This window comes from Somniosus microcephalus, chromosome 6 (genome assembly GCF_052327205.1).
Source record: "Somniosus microcephalus isolate GS21.2 chromosome 6, FLI_Smic_1.0, whole genome shotgun sequence".
NCBI lineage: Eukaryota > Metazoa > Chordata > Chondrichthyes > Squaliformes > Somniosidae > Somniosus > Somniosus microcephalus.
In genome coordinates this window covers 250,453,635-250,469,002 of record NC_140992.1, presented here as the reverse complement: position 1 = coordinate 250,469,002, position 15,368 = coordinate 250,453,635, and the positions used below count along the sequence as shown (strand labels likewise).

General features: G+C 44.3%; 1 protein-coding gene across 2 annotated transcripts; it reads right to left on the bottom strand.

Moving 5' to 3' along the window:
- Positions 1–2,519: 2,519 nt before the first annotated feature.
- Positions 2,520–9,876, bottom strand: spata2l (spermatogenesis associated 2-like). 2 transcript variants are annotated; one of them, XM_085991739.1, is made up of 3 exons: positions 9,721–9,876; positions 5,325–5,634; positions 2,520–4,381 (listed from the first exon to the last, which is right to left on the bottom strand). In XM_085991739.1, exons 2-3 carry the CDS (start codon positions 5,631–5,633, stop codon positions 3,320–3,322), a joined length of 1,371 nt encoding a protein of 456 aa, XP_085847865.1. In that variant the 5' UTR covers position 5,634; positions 9,721–9,876; the 3' UTR covers positions 2,520–3,319. The 2 variants fall into 2 exon arrangements, with proteins under 2 accessions (XP_085847865.1, XP_085847864.1); XM_085991738.1 differs by lacking the exon at positions 9,721–9,876 and having other exon boundaries at positions 5,325–9,702.
- Between the last annotated feature and the right edge of the window lie 5,492 nt (positions 9,877–15,368).

Here is a 15,368-nt window from a genome sequence, read left to right as displayed (position 1 = left end):
TGCTATATTGCTTACAAAAGTCAACTAATCACCCTTGTGCATTCCCTTAATGCCTGTCTTCCGGGTACCTTTGCCTGTCTTAGTGCTCCTGCGCAGTGCTACCCCAATGGCTGCAGATGGTGGGTGGAAGGCTGCTGACTTTCAGTGGGGGAGACGGCAGATGACGCCCTCGAGCAGCTCTGGGCCTAGAAGGCCCAGCTGTGGACTGCACCATCTCGGCATGGGCGGCAGCAGTCTGGGTTGGCCAGCTGACAGGCAACAGCAAGGGCACTGGTGGAGTGGGCGATTGAATGCTGTCTTCCTGAGAGAGGACAACATGGAGTCCCTGCCATTCCCTCGGGGCGATGCCTCAGCAATTCTAGTCGACTATTGGAGGACAGATTCTTAGATTACTGTGACACCCTGTAAGCCCCTTTGCATACTGTAATCCACAGCCATAATGGCAGCAAGCTGAGCTTGCACGATAGCAGTCTGAGCTTCCACTGCCGCACTCCGACATTGTGTGGCTGCTGCTTGTGCTGCAATGGAAGCTGCGACAGTGGTCATCAGACGCTGCATCATGGTTGGGTCCACAAGTGTGAGAATGGAGTTGGCCGCCACTTCCATGCTGGAAAGGATGAGCTCCAAGCTCTGCGCCAAGTTTGTGCTGGACTCCTCTATGCTCGACATTGAATGCAGGCTTTCGTGCAGGCTTCCCAATGCACCAAGCATTTTGTTGTGCATACCCATCAGCCTTCTTCTGTAGGCTGCCCCATCGACGTTCCCATCCGAGTCCTCTGTAGCAGAACTCGTGTGCGACCTCAACCTCAGCCAAGCTGACACCTGCGCTATCCTTGCCCCCTGCCCTGGCTGCAGCCCACTTATGCTAGGTGTCTCACCGCATGCAGGTCCTACCTCTATGCTATCTGCTAAATTATGCACAGTGTCATTATCTGTGCTGGTGGCTGCAAGTGTGAAATCAAGTGACAGTGTGTCTTCATCATCACTCTTTTCTTGCTGTTCCTCCACTGTCTGGCCAGGTTGCACCTCTTGGGTATCTGATAAGAGAAAGGCACAAGGGTAATGTTGTGGTGAGCGGAGGGGGGAAAGTAAGAGTTGCATGCTTACACCATCTGCAGCTTGTCAGAAGAGATTGTGGGATGAGGAGGAAGTGGGATGTGAGAAGGAGGATTAGGCATGAGGATACCGTCATCTCCAATTGATTTCAGCCCCGCCACTGGCTCACCAATTGCCGCTCCAATAATGTCCAGCACCATCTCCTCCATCGGAGTTAGGACATGCAGGTGTATCTGTCCCCCTACAGGTAGCTTCTGCTGCCTCTGGTTGTGCGCCACCTTGTCCTGCAAGAGAGAGGGAAGCGTGTCGTGCAATCTGTTTGGGTGATGTGGCTGTCATGGTGGAATAGCTGGCTGTGTGTGCAACCTGAAAGATACGAGTGTGAGGCCTCCAGCAGTGGTGTGTGCGCGCGAGCGTGAGGTGAAGCAGGGGAACGTTTGGTAAGAGTCCTGCTATATAGAGATTGTTGGCAGGCGAGGGATGGGAGGCTAGTGGTGCAGTTGGTAAGCTATGGTCTTTGAAGATGCACTCACGGACCTTGACCACTCACATGAGGTCATTGAATTTCTTGCGGCACTGCATCCAGGTCCTCCGGGCTAGACTCCTGGCATTGACCTTCATGGCTATCTGCGCCCACTGCCTTTTGAGCATGTCTGGAGGGCCTGCTGCGGATACAGGACATCTCTCCTACTTTCCACCTCCACCAACAAAGCCTCCAGTACAGCATCCAAAAAGTTTGGAGCCCGCTCTCTCCCACGTTGTGCCCTGCCTCAGTTTCCCAGGTATGATTCAGACTCCCAGCACCTATCACAGAATCACCACAGTGCAGATAGAGGCCATTTCGGCCCATCGAGCCTGCACCGACACATATCCCACCCGATCCCCGTAACCCCTACACCAACACATATCCCACCCTATCCCTGTAACCCCACGTATTTAATCCCCCTAACACTAAGGGTCAATTTTATCATAGCCAATCAACCTAACCTGCACATCTTTGGACTGTGGGAGGAAACCGGAGCACCCGGAGGAAACCCACGCAAACACGGGGAGAATGTGCAAACTCCACACAGTCACCCGAGGCCGGATTCGAACCCAGGTCCCTGGCGCTGTGAGGCAACAGTGCTAACCACTATGCCACCGTGCTGCCCTACTCCAACCACAATGCACCTCCCCGCAGTGGCGCAGGCTAGCTTTAACTGGTTCTAGCAAGTTACGATACTGGTCCCCTATTGATGCGTCCAGCCAATGAACAGCAAGGTTAGCGCTGGCTGCACGCAGCAGTCATTTAAATGAGCAGGTAGCACAAAGTTGGCGTGCTGCCTGCATTTCAATCAACGGGCCCAGGTTAATTACACAGCGTGATCCCCCTGCTCGGTTTCAGGGGGCTATCCAATTTAGCCCCCTCCCTATTTACATTTGGAATTAAGAGTTAAAAGTAGAATTGACAAACCAAGGTACTGATTTTTAAAGATTTTATTTTGGCCAGGTAATATATTCAAGCTAACTTTCCAAAGTTCAATGTTAATGATTTTAAAAACAAGTTATGTAAAATTGCTTTAGTCGTGTATGCATGGCCCTAAACATTGATCAAGAATTTTGTTCAACTTCCAACAGCTTAAGCTGCTATTACAAATTGACCATGACATCATAGAATGATTAGAGCCATATCGGCTCTGTACAGCACTTCAGCTAGTCCCACTTCCCTTTCCCCGTAGCCCTGCAAATTTCTTGCCTTCAGGTACTTATCCAACTCTCTTTTGAAGGCTGTGACTGAATCTGCCTCCACCACCCTTTCAGACAGTGCATTCCAGCTCCTAACCACTCGCTGCGTAAAAAAGTTTCTCTCATCGCCTTTGGATCTTCCGCCAATCACCTTAAATCTGTGTCCTCTGGTTCTCGACCCTTCTGCCAATGGGAACAGTTTCCCTCTCTACTCTGTCCAGACCCCTCATGGTGCTCAACATCTCGATCAAATCTCCTCTCAACCTTCTCTGCTCCCTGGAGAACAACCCCAGCTTGTGCATGTTCAGAAAACAATAGGGCATGTGATCATTTCCATTTAATATAATGCTTCAGTTACCAATATGTTCATAACCCAGTCAGAAAATGTTATGTGCCAATACACACAAGCAAAAGTGCTAATTATTTACAGTAACAGCTTTTACAAAAGGAGCCACAATTTTCCCAACAAAGCACAGAATTACATTTATGTATGAATGTTTGTAAATCATGTCTTCATCCTAAGCTATTGAATATTAAGCTAGTGATGAGTTTTACAATCATTATAAAGTACATTGCCACAGTCCATGCATATCAATACATTTTTATAAGCACAGTACCCACACAGACGGATGCCACATTTACAACGAAAATGTGCAGATGGACCTCTACAAATCCCACAGTTTGGGTCAGTTTTTAATATGTCTGCATAGGATCGTGGCCCTAAGTCACCATTAGAAGCTTCAACCTTTTGTAGATAGGTTGAGTTTTCAGCATCAAAAAATCGAAGAGAATGATGGCCGTCACACGTTTTAATAGCTTCACACAAAATGGTGTGTACTGTGCGACAGGTTTCACAACAGTAGTGAGCAGATTCACCATTAGCGAGGCAGCTATGCAGTTTGTAGTCTTCAGCACTTGCGTCTCCTAAAGAATTTCCAGCTGTATTCGGGTTATGAAGATCAAAGTTAAACTTGCATCTGTCTCTAGATAAATCTTGGGACTCCTTGAATTTACTGTCCTGGCGGCTTAATAAAGGAACACAGTCCGTACCAGGGATTCCAGGAATGTGTTTACTGCAAGACTCGTCCTTGTACTGGTCACTAGTAGCAGGCTTGGGAAATCCCCATGGCGGTGAACAGACTGCACTGCCATCATAGTCACTCTGAGAAGGAGAACCAGCGTGATTCCTTGGACTAGAAACCACTTTTGAAGCGAGGTCAATATTTTCTCCACTAGAGGCAGTTGACTGTGTTCTTTCGAGTCGGCTTTCTCTCTGGCTTCTATCAGCGGCAGGATGGCTCATTTTTAGTTTATCGACACAAGTGTCAATACTTTTCATCGATTTCCTTTCCTGAAGCAACTCATCAACTGAAACTTTGTAGTACTCCAACTTTCCTACTATTTCCAACAAGATTTCACATTCAATTCTTGTAACAAAGAGTTCAAAGGCCAGCCTGATCAACAACAAAGAATGTGGAGGGTCTTTCATTTCTAGTTGGAGATTATCCTTTAGTTTATAACCCATTTGCTTAAAAATTCTTGCAAGATCTTCACTGCAGATTGCAGGTTTGAGGTAGTGCACATAAGCTCCTGAAAAAGTCTAAGAAAAAGTGTTACATGATTAACAAATTTTCTTTGGAAAAATAGCATTAGAACATAAGAAATAGGAGCAGGCCATTTGGCCCTACGAGCCTGCTCCGCCATTCAAGATCATGGCTGATCTTCTACCTCATCTCCACTTTCCTGCACTCTCCCCATATCCCTGGATTCCCTTAATATACAAAAATCTATCGATTTCAGTCTTGAATATAACTCAACAACTGAAACTCCACAGCCCTCTGGGGTAGAGAATTCCAACGATTCACCATCCCGAGAAGAAATTTCTCATCAGTCTTAAATGGACAACACCTTATTCTGAGACTGTGACCCCTGGTTCTAGACACCCCAGCCAAGGGAAACATCCTCCCTGCATCTACCCTGTCAAGCCCTGTAAGAATTTTGTATGTTTCAATGAGATCACCTCTTATTCATCTAAACTCTAGAGAATATAGGCCTCGTCTACTCAATCTCTCCTCGTAGGACAATCCATCTCAGCACAGGAACCAGTCTGGTGAACCTTCATTGCACTCTGACAAGTATATACTTCCTTAGGTAAGGAGGCCTAAACTGTACACAATACTCCAGGTGTGGTCTCACCAGGGCCCTATATAATTGCAGTAAGACGTCTTTACTCTTATTTTCCCCAGAGTGGAACCTCAATTGTCTTCCGAAATGGGAATGCACCCCACTGCTTGCCTCAGTGGATGTTGGAAATTGGTGGATAATCAAGAGTACCCACATTTTGGGCTTGCATATATGGTATAGCAATATTCAAGGCACAAGAATAAGATCAGCATAATGCACATAAGTTGATTTTGATTTTTGCTGAACATATTTGTTTTGCCATCACTTCAATCCCTCAATGTTGTTACATATTCCAAGCTATACAAGGCAATATAAATGGCAATTAAAATTACTCTATGAATGTTTAGCAAGGGACTTACTTTAATGGTTTTGAACTCCTTTCGCCATGGGTACAGAAAGAGGTTGACAGCAGCCAACTCCAATAATTCAAAAGCCCCAATCAGCAATTTTAATGTACTTCTGTAATTCCGAGTCTGGTACAGAGAATTGTAAATAGTTTCAAACACATCATTCTGTAGGAAGATGGGCAAATCTGCAACCCTTTTTATTAACTGCTGTTTGATTAGTCCTTTTAATTCTTTATCATGGCAGATTCCATCATGTCCTGAAGGACCATCTTCATAAAACTTCTTATATTGTTCAAAAATATTTCTTAGTCCAGTGCTCATTCTGAAAGGAAAAAAATCCAATACCATTTATTAGGATACATTTCAGGACTATGATTAATCACTTCCATATGGCACCTAAAGGTAGATATGCCTGACATAGGACAATTACCAAGGCTAACCAACAGGAAGATGGAAAAGCTTCAGTAAAATCTACAGAACACACCACCTTTAATACAGACACCTCAACTTCCCCCTTTTATTCAAAAAAAGCACAGGCAATAACACAAGCATTTACAGCCTTTATTTAGTACCAACACTTGAATATATCAAATCCAGTCTTTTGCAATTGGTTCCCCCTTAACCCAGGTCCAAGACAATTCACATTTTTGTTGGTGCACACCAATAAAATGACAAAATGTCAGCCTCAAACACCTACGCTGCCAGCAAATGGGAAGTTGAAGGGAAGGGGGCGAATAAATTGTGTCTTAAAATGCTGTTTTCATTAATGAAGTGCTCTCCAATTAAAAACTCTAATTAGTACATTTCAAAGCAGTGCAACAACATAATTTAGAGATTGCAGGGAAGTCATAAGCTTTTTTTGCAACTCAACTAGTAGGTGACTTATTACCAGAAAGTAACATTATTCAATATAGTGTCTAAAATATTTGGGTATTAAAGCTTATGCCAAATCACATACTGTACTGGGGGCAGAAGAACTAAATTCCTTTTCAGTGAATATGTTAATGGAGTGTATACTTTCTCACTCCACTTACAAAATGGCTGCTAGCTGCTGTAGAAATCTTGGATTGGAAATGCCGTACATAATTTTTTTGTACAACTTGTGGGCAAGTAACAGCACACCGTGGAGACCAGGGCACCTTGTATATAAATACATACGTGGAGTCTCAAGTGAAACAACTTACAAAAAACTTGTTAATGACGGGGCATTAACAACATTTCAAAACTGGTTTGTTTCACATACCTGTACTTGTTAGGACCCCATTATCCAGCAGGTAATGGAGATGAAAATAGACAGCACTTAGAATATATTATTGCTCAAGGTCTTCTGTTATATTATCAAATCTCAAACAGTTACGTCTTTAAAAAAATGTTACGACAATAAGTGAAACTAGCTGTCCAGCAGGTTTTCAATTCCTACTGACTGAATGAAAAGAGCTGATGGGGCAGCCTGTTCCTGTCAGTAGAAACTTACTGGATTAGGAGGCTAGTAAGTAACACTACATGCAGGCCCGTTGAGCAAACATGCAGAATCTTGCCTTCTCCCACTCCAAGTGACAGGAGCAGGAAACGTGACTTTATTTTGACACTCAATGCTCTGCAAATGCTTTGACACTGTACCAATACAGCTTAAGGGCAGAACCAGTTCCCCAAAGTTATCTCCAGGTAGCTATGTCAGGACCAGCAGATATGGCTGGTGACTTAATGACAGTGCTGGCAGTCTGGCTCTGATGCCTGATCGCCCAGTCATGTCCTTTTTCCATTTAGCACCACTTCAAGTATGAAAAACTGCAATCTTGGCAACACCCAGCAATAAATAAGTGACTTGCCAAAGGACACTGCAGTTAGCATAGTTCCCAGTTCAATGCTGTGGCACACCTCGTGACAAAATGATTACTGGTAATGTGGGAGACACTTTACAAATCTCATCTTTAAAGATCATTCTATTATGCACAACTCTTGGAAAAAGAGTTCCTACAAGTCAGTTTCTCTGTGATATTGGGAACAATGACTGTTCCTCCAGTCAGTACACAAGTTACTCCACGCTCCTGATCTTTGGTCACCTGGTGCGGAGGGGAGCGGGCAGATCGGAGGACCTCCTCGTAGGACTGCTCCTGGGCCTGGCCAAAAAAGCCATCAATTGGTCCAGGCAGCGGGCGGGCGAGGGGGTCGTTCGGCCCGATTGCCTGCCTCTCTTCCGCAGCCATGTTCGCGCCCGGGTGGCCCTGTTCCTGGGACTAGGGACAGGGTCACTGGCAAGGCTTGGAAGCTAAGCAGAGCCAGGCCTGGTTAGTACCTGGAGGGGTGACCATCAGGGAAGACCAGGTGCAGAAGGTCACGGAAGGAGCCCCGAGGAGGGGCGGTTGGTGAGAAGGTCACGGAAGGAGGAGCGGCTGGTGAGCAGGCCCAAGCGTTGGGCTGAAGATTGTCGGACAGGAGGAATGGTGGAAATGGAATGGCGGCGCGCACCGACTTTGCTTCTCCCAGTCATGGGAGCTTGCAAGATCACATTTCGTTGTTCATGTACTTGTGCAATGACAATAAAGTTGAAATAATAATAATAATAAATTATAATAATAATATTATTATTATTATTAGATGGAGCACGCGGTGTCCGCCGGCACGCTTGAGGCATTTCGCGACCGGTGAGCACCGCGGGGACTGGAGTGATTTATCAACCCGGACAATCAAATTTTAATTTAGTTTGTTAAAACTTTAAAGAAAACTTATTAATTTACAGACAATTTGTTTAAACACCAATTAAAAGAGCACACAAGTTACTAATTTAAATAAAGATAAAAATGGATTGCTTTAAATTGGTACTTTAATGTGCTTCCTCTTTACACTTGCTTTAAGGTTCCTTTAAAGTTTTATTTATTTATTTACAGACTAATTTGTTTAAATCACAACAAGAGTACACCTTTTCATGGACAAAAGACTTTTGCAGAACTCTACCCAAATATCAGAAATATGAACATGTCTGCTAAAAGCCCTCATCTGCATGCTCCATTACACTCTTGCCCAGAACAAGCAGGCATGAATTAAATGAGCAGAAAGCCCCAGCATTTCTGGTGGGGCCCAGGGAGGAGGTCTAGCCACCCAATCTTCTGGTCCCTGCGTGCTGGTTTAGAAACAAAGCTGTTTGAAATGGCAATGATGCATCCTTTTAAAAATGTAGATACACCACTTTTGTCCCATTTTATGCAAAAACATTTAAAATAAATACACCAATATCTGCTTTCAAAGTTAACATGCAGCATTTTGCTTGTATTGATCAGTTCCCTAAAGAACACAATGCTTTCCAATGCCACACACACAAGCTGATTTGCAAGATGAGAACATCTGAAATTCCAGTCAGACCACTTGACAATGTTTTTAAACAAAAAAAGCCAGCATCTTAAAAAATAAGTTAGTTAATGTGTGAAGCATTAATGGACTATATTGGCCACTAAAGTGAAACGCATGATGTTGCTTCCCAAGAATATTAAGTGCAAGGGTACAATTATACCATTACTTTTGCGAAGATGGAAGTGATTTTTGCTGTGCACCGCAGATTATCTCCAAAGTCAAGTCCTGTGGGGGCTATCGAACATTTGTTACGGTTGGGGCTTTCTCCCAACCCCCCTATCCGGTCTGTGTTCAAGGCAAAAAGGCGGTTTCCATAAGCCAACCTCGTCTCCAACGATGCAAAGCCTGTCTCCCCTTATATATGTGCCATGGCTGAGAAAGTATGCCCACGAGTAAGAAGTAGACCTAACTCTGATATTAAACTTGGAACATGCGAGATACCCAAGCTATTTCCTTGACTCTTTTGAAAGGGGGAGAAATACCGTGGCGAAAACGAATTCGTCCAAGATAAAACTAATAGAATTGTTTGCCAGCTCTATAAACACATATGCAGAAGATCTTTCTGCTAGTGGTCAGTAGGCAACTTGGCACCCAGAAGGCAACACGGGCGGTGCAAGTTTCACTTTGCAATCGACAGCCACCGAACGGTCGCAAACAACTACAGGATAACTTTCCCTTATATTAGGTAGCAACATTATATTTTATGGCCTCAACGCTTTTATTCTCGTTTCACTGCTGCAATCAGCAGGATGGACGTCATGATTATGGCACGGTTTCATTAACCATCGTAAGTTACGTGAACCATTCCCGGACTTTTTAACAAGGTCAGAACAACGGAACAGAAAGTGAAACTCCCGGTGATGCAGCTGCCCCATTACAAAGCTGGCAAAACAGCCCCACTTCCTGAATTTTATTTCCCTTTTAGAGGTTATAGGAATTTAAACAACCAGCAATAATTGAGCATTTAACTCCTGCTACTCGAATGTTAAACGTCTTCTGTAAATACATGTTTGGCATCGATCACAACCTTTTACCCAATTACCTCCGTCGCTGGACTCACCTGTAAGTCACCACTGAAATGTTCTATCCTCGGGAGAAGGGGCACAACTCACCGACTGGAACTTTCCAACCAGCTAAATACGTGCACTTACAGAGAGAAACTGGTGAAATTGCCACTTCCCGTGAAGCATGTGATACAGACAAGTCCTGCCTCCAGATGGTCACTGGTGGAAGGGAATGATTGACAACTTGTGTTCGCTCTCATGCGCTGTTTGGATGAGTGGTGTCATCCTCCTCAGTGTCCCTCATTTGGCCTAAAAATCTAAATATTTTCATGTAGGCAGCTCTTTTAAAAAGTGACCTAGCAATTAATGTCTTCTGTACTGATCTACATAGATTATAGGTACAGGCTACAGATCTGCATAGATTATAGGTACAGGCTACATAGAATTTACAACACGGAAACAGGCCATTCGGCCCAACTGGTCTGTGTTGCCTTTATGCTCCACGCCAGCCTCCTCCCACCCTACTTTATCTCACCCCATCCACATAGCCTTCTATTCCTTTCTCCCTCATGTACTTATCTAGCTTCCCCTTAAAAGGCATCTATGCTATTTGCCTCAATACTCGTGGTAGCAAGTTCCACATACTTTCATAGAGATGTTCAAAATTCTGGAAGAAAGAACATTTATATAGTGACTTTCACGACCTCAGGACAGCCAATAGAGTATTTTTTAAGTGTAGTCACTGTTGTAATGTAGGAAACATAGCAGCCAATTTGTGCACAGCAAGCTCCCACAGACGATGAAATAAATGACCAGATCATCTGTTTTTAGGTGTTGGTTGAGGGATCGATGTTGGCCAGGACACCGGGTGAACTCCCCTCTTCTTCCAATATTGCAACGGGAACTTTTACATTCACCTTGAAGGGCAGACGGGGCTACAGTTTGACGTTTCAACCGAAAGACGGCACCTCCAACAGGGTTCTGATAAGGTAAGTAGGGAACAACTATTTTGACCGGTTGGTGAGTCAGTAAATAGAGGCTATAAATTTAAGATCATCACCAAAAGAAAGAAGGGAGAGGTTAGGAGAATAAAAGGAAATGTGGTATAATGGATAGAAAGTTTGTTGGCAGGCAGGAAATAAAGGGTTAGAGTTAACAGGTTCAGATTGGAAAAGGTTGGAAGTAGTGTATCCCAGGGATTCAATACCGGTTCTACTTGTGCTTTCAATATAAATGTAATTTAGACTTAGGCATAGGAAGTATAATATCAACATTTTGCTGCTGGTGCAAAAGTAGGGGTTTGGCAAACAACCAGGAGGACTGTAAAAGACTTCAGGGGAAGATAGACAGGTCAGGGGGATGGGCAGACAGATGGCAGATGCGTCTTAATACAGAAAAGTATGAGGTGATGCACTTACGGATGGAAAAGCAAGGAATGGATTTATTTACTCAATGGAGATTATTGTTGATTCCTGATAACCGACTTTCCTTTTTTGGTCAGGAGGAGGAGCTATAACCGGCATAAAAACCAGCGGCAGCGACCAGAGGCCCGAGACCAGCATCGGACCTAGGAGTGAACAGCGAGGTCAGGAGGAGGAGCTATAACCGGCATAAAAGCCAGCGGCAGCGACCAGAGGCCCGAGACCAGCATCGGACCTAGGAGTGAGCAGCGAGGTCAGGAGGAGGAGCTATAACCGGCATAAAAACCAGCGGCAGCGACCAGAGGCCCGAGACCAGCATCGGACCTAGGAGTGAGCAGCGAGGTCAGGAGGAGGAGCTATAACCGGCATAAAAACCAGCGGCAGCGACCAGAGGCCCGAGACCAGCATCGGACCTAGGAGTGAGCAGCGAGGTCAGGAGGAGGAGCTATAACCGGCATAAAAACCAGCGGCAGCGACCAGAGGCGTACCAAATCAACAGCAGAGGAGAGAGGTAAAAAATAATCCAAGAGTGACGTCACCAGGAAGCAGGTAGGTGATTGGTTGGATTGGTTGGTGAGTATTTCTTCTTTTTATTACAAGCTTAAATTCGGCGGGTTTTTTCTAGGGTCTGTGCTGTAAGGGAGACAGTTGGTTAACCATTAAACTGGTGTAATTTAGAGGTATTGATTTAATCTAATTAAATAATTTTTTTTATAATTAATTGCATAGAATGGAGCAGATGATGTGTTACTGTTGCGAGATGTGGGAGCCGGTAGACCCCATTGAGGCTAACGGTGATTACATCTGTGACAAGTGTCTGCTGCTACAGGATCTCCAGCTCCGTGTTGATGAGCTGGAGTCTGAGCTTCAGATACTGCGACACATCAGGGAGGGGGAGAAGTACCTGGACTCTGTGTTTCAGGAGGTGGTCACACCTATGAAGTTAATTAATTCAGATGTAGCTCATGGTCAGGGACTGGACGGTGTGACCACGAGTGAGGCAGGTACGGGGATCCAGAAGGTAGTGTTGGAGGAGCCGCAGCCATTGCTCTTGTCCAACAGGTTCGAGCTTCTTACTCCCTGTGGAGACGGAAGCAGGGGCTGCAGGGAGGATGAGCAACCTGGCCACAGCACCGTGGAGAGGGGGGCCATTCAAGAGGGGGGAGTAAATAGAAATGTTGTAGTGGTAGGGGATAGTATTATTAGGGGGATAGATAGAGTTCTCTGCAGCCAAGAGCGAGAGTCCCGTAGGCTGTGTTGCCTACCCGGTGCCAGGGTTAAGGACATCTCCTCTGGGCTGGACAGAAACTTGGAGTGGGAGGGGGAGGATCCAGTTGTCGTGGTCCATGTTGGTACCAACGACATAGATAGGACAAGGAAGGAGGTACTGCTGAGGGAGTTTGAGCAGCTAGGGGCCAAATTAAAAAGCAGAACCACAAGGGTAATAATCTCTGGATTATTACCTGAGCCACGAGCGAATTTGGCTAGGACAAATAAAATAAGAGAGTTAAATGCGTGGCTCAAAGACTGGTGTGGGAGAAATGGGTTTTGCTTCCTGGGACACTGGCACCAGTACTGGGACAGGAGGGAGCTGTTCCGTTGGGACGGGCTTCACTTGGCCAGTGCTGGGACTAGAGTCCTGGCGGATCATATAACTAGGGCTGTAGAGAGGGCTTTAAACTAACTAGTGGGGGGGAGGTTCCCAGAGAGCAAATAATACAAATGACAACAGAGAAGGTCATAGACTTAGGTAGCAGTGGGGAAATTAAAAACCAGAGCGTGTCAGGAAGGGGTAGAAGGTGTGGAGTAAAAGGTAAAGTAATAAAAAGGGCAATAGCAGGAACTAAGTGTCACAAAACATATTTGAAAGTTCTCTATCTGAATGCATGTAGCATTCGTAACAAAATAGACGAGTTAAAGGCACAAATAGCTACATATGGGTATGATCTTGTGGCCATTACAGAAACATGGCTGCAGGGTGACAATGCCTGGGAATTAAACATACCAGGTTATTTAACAATCAGGAAGGACAGGCAGGAAGGAAGGGGAGGTGGGGTGGCTATGTTAATAAAGGAAGGAATCACTGTAATACAGAGAAATGATATTGGGTCAAAGGATCAGGATAATGAAACAGTTTGGGTGGAGATAAGGAATAATAAGGGGAAAAAAACACTAGTGGGTGTAGTATATAGGCCTCCGAACAGTCGCAACTCGGTTGGACGGAGTATCAATCAGGAAATAGTTGAGGCTTGTAATAAGGGAACATCTATAATTATGGGGGATTTTAACTATCATATAAATTGGACAAATCAAATTGGGCAGGGCTGCCTTGAGGATGAGTTCATTGAGTGTATTAGGGATGGGTTTCTTGAGCAGTATGTAACTGAACCAACCAGGGGGCAAGCAACCTTAGATCTGGTCCTGTGTAACGAGACAGGATTAATTAAAAATGTCCTAGTAAAGGATCCCCTTGGAATGAGTGACCATAACATGGTTGAATTCCATATTCAGTTAGAGGGTGAGGAGGCTGTATCTCAAACAAGCGTGCTAAGCTTGAATAAAGGAGACTATGAAGGTATGAGAGCAGAATTGAGTAAAGTGGATTGGGAAAATAGGTTAAAGGATAAGACGATACATGATCAGTGGTGTACATTTAAGGAGTTATTTTACAAATTCCAAAAAAAGTATATTCCACTGAGAAAAAAAGGGTGTAAAAGAAAAGACAGCCATCCGTGGCTAAGTAAAGAAATTAAGGATAGTATTCGACTAAAAACAAGGGCATATAAGGTAGCCAAATCTAGTGGGAGGATAGAGGATTGGGAAAACTTTAAAAGACAGCAAAAAATAACAAAAAGATTGATTAAGAAAGGGAAGATACATTATGAAAGTAAATTAGCAAAAAATATAAAGACAGATAGTAAGAGTTTTTATAGTTATATAAAAAGAAAAAGGGTGGCTAAAGTAAATGTTGGTCCCTTAGAGGATGAGACCGGGAAATTAATGGTGGGAAATATGGAGATGGCAAAAACACTGAATGAATATTTTACATCAGTCTTTACAGTAGAGGACACCAAGAATATCCCAACACTTGACAAGCAGGGGGCTATAGGGGGGGAGGAGCTAAATACGATTAAAATCACTAAGGAAGTAGTACTTGGTAAAATAATGGGACTCAAGGCGGATAAATCACCTGGACCTGATGGCTTACATCCCAGGGTTTTGAGGGAAGTGGCGGTAGGGATTGTGGATGCATTGGTAATAATCTTCCAAAACTCCCTGGACTCAGCAAAGGTCCTGGCAGACTGGAAAACTGCTAATGTAACACCCTTATTTAAAAAGGGCAGTAGACAGAAGGCTGGAAACTATAGACCGGTTAGCCTAACATCTGTGGTAGGTAAAATTTTGGAGTCCATTATTAAGGAGACAGTAATAGGACATTTGGATAATCATAATTTAATAAGACAAAGTCAGCATGGTTTTATGAAGGGGAAGTCATGTTTGACAAATTTGCTGGAGTTCTTTGAGGAAGTAACATATAGGGTGGATAAAGGTGAACCAGTGGACGTAGTGTATTTAGACTTCCAAAAGGCATTTGACAAGGTGCCACACAAAAGATTATTGCTTAAGATAAAAAATCACGGGATTGGGGGTAATATTCTGGCATGGATAGAGGATTGGCTATCTAACAGAAGGCAGAGAGTTGGGATAAATGGTTCATATTCAGACTGGCAATCAGTAACCAGTGGTGTTCCGCAGGGGTCAGTGCTGGGTCCCCAACTCTTTACAATCTATATTAACGATTTGGAGGAGGGGACCGAGTGTAACACGTCAAAGTTTGCAGATGATACTAAGATGGGAGGGAAAGTAGTGAGTGAGGAGGACATAAAAAACCTGCAAGGGGACATAGACAGGCTAAGTAAGTGGGCAGAGATTTGGCAGATGGAATACAATACTGGAAAGTGTGAGGTTATGCACTTTGGCAGGAAAAATCGTAGAGCAAGTTATTATCTTAATGGCAAGAAACTTGAAAGTACTGAAGTACAAAGGGATCTGGGGGTCCTGGTGCACGAAACTCAAAAGGTTAGTATGCAGGTGCAGCAAGTGATTAAGAAGGCCAATGGAATGTTGGCTTTCATTGCTAGGGGGATAGAATATAAAAATAGGGAGGTATTGCTTCAGTTGTACAAGGTATTGGTGAGACCGCACCTGGAATACTGCATACAGTTTTGGTGTCCATACTTAAGAAAGGACATACTTGCTCTCGAGTCAGTACAAAGAAGGTT

What these genes read in the sequence shown, in the direction of transcription:
- spata2l (XM_085991738.1), bottom strand. Translation starts at nt 5,660, where the DNA reads ATGGTATTGGATTTTTTTCCTTTCAGAATGAGCACTGGACTAAGAAAT. An exon ending in AGGAGTTCAAAACCATTAAA is followed by an intron (nt 4,382 to 5,324) that starts GTAAGTCCCTTG and finishes ACTTTTTCTTAG; the next exon opens with ACTTTTTCAGGAGCTTATGT.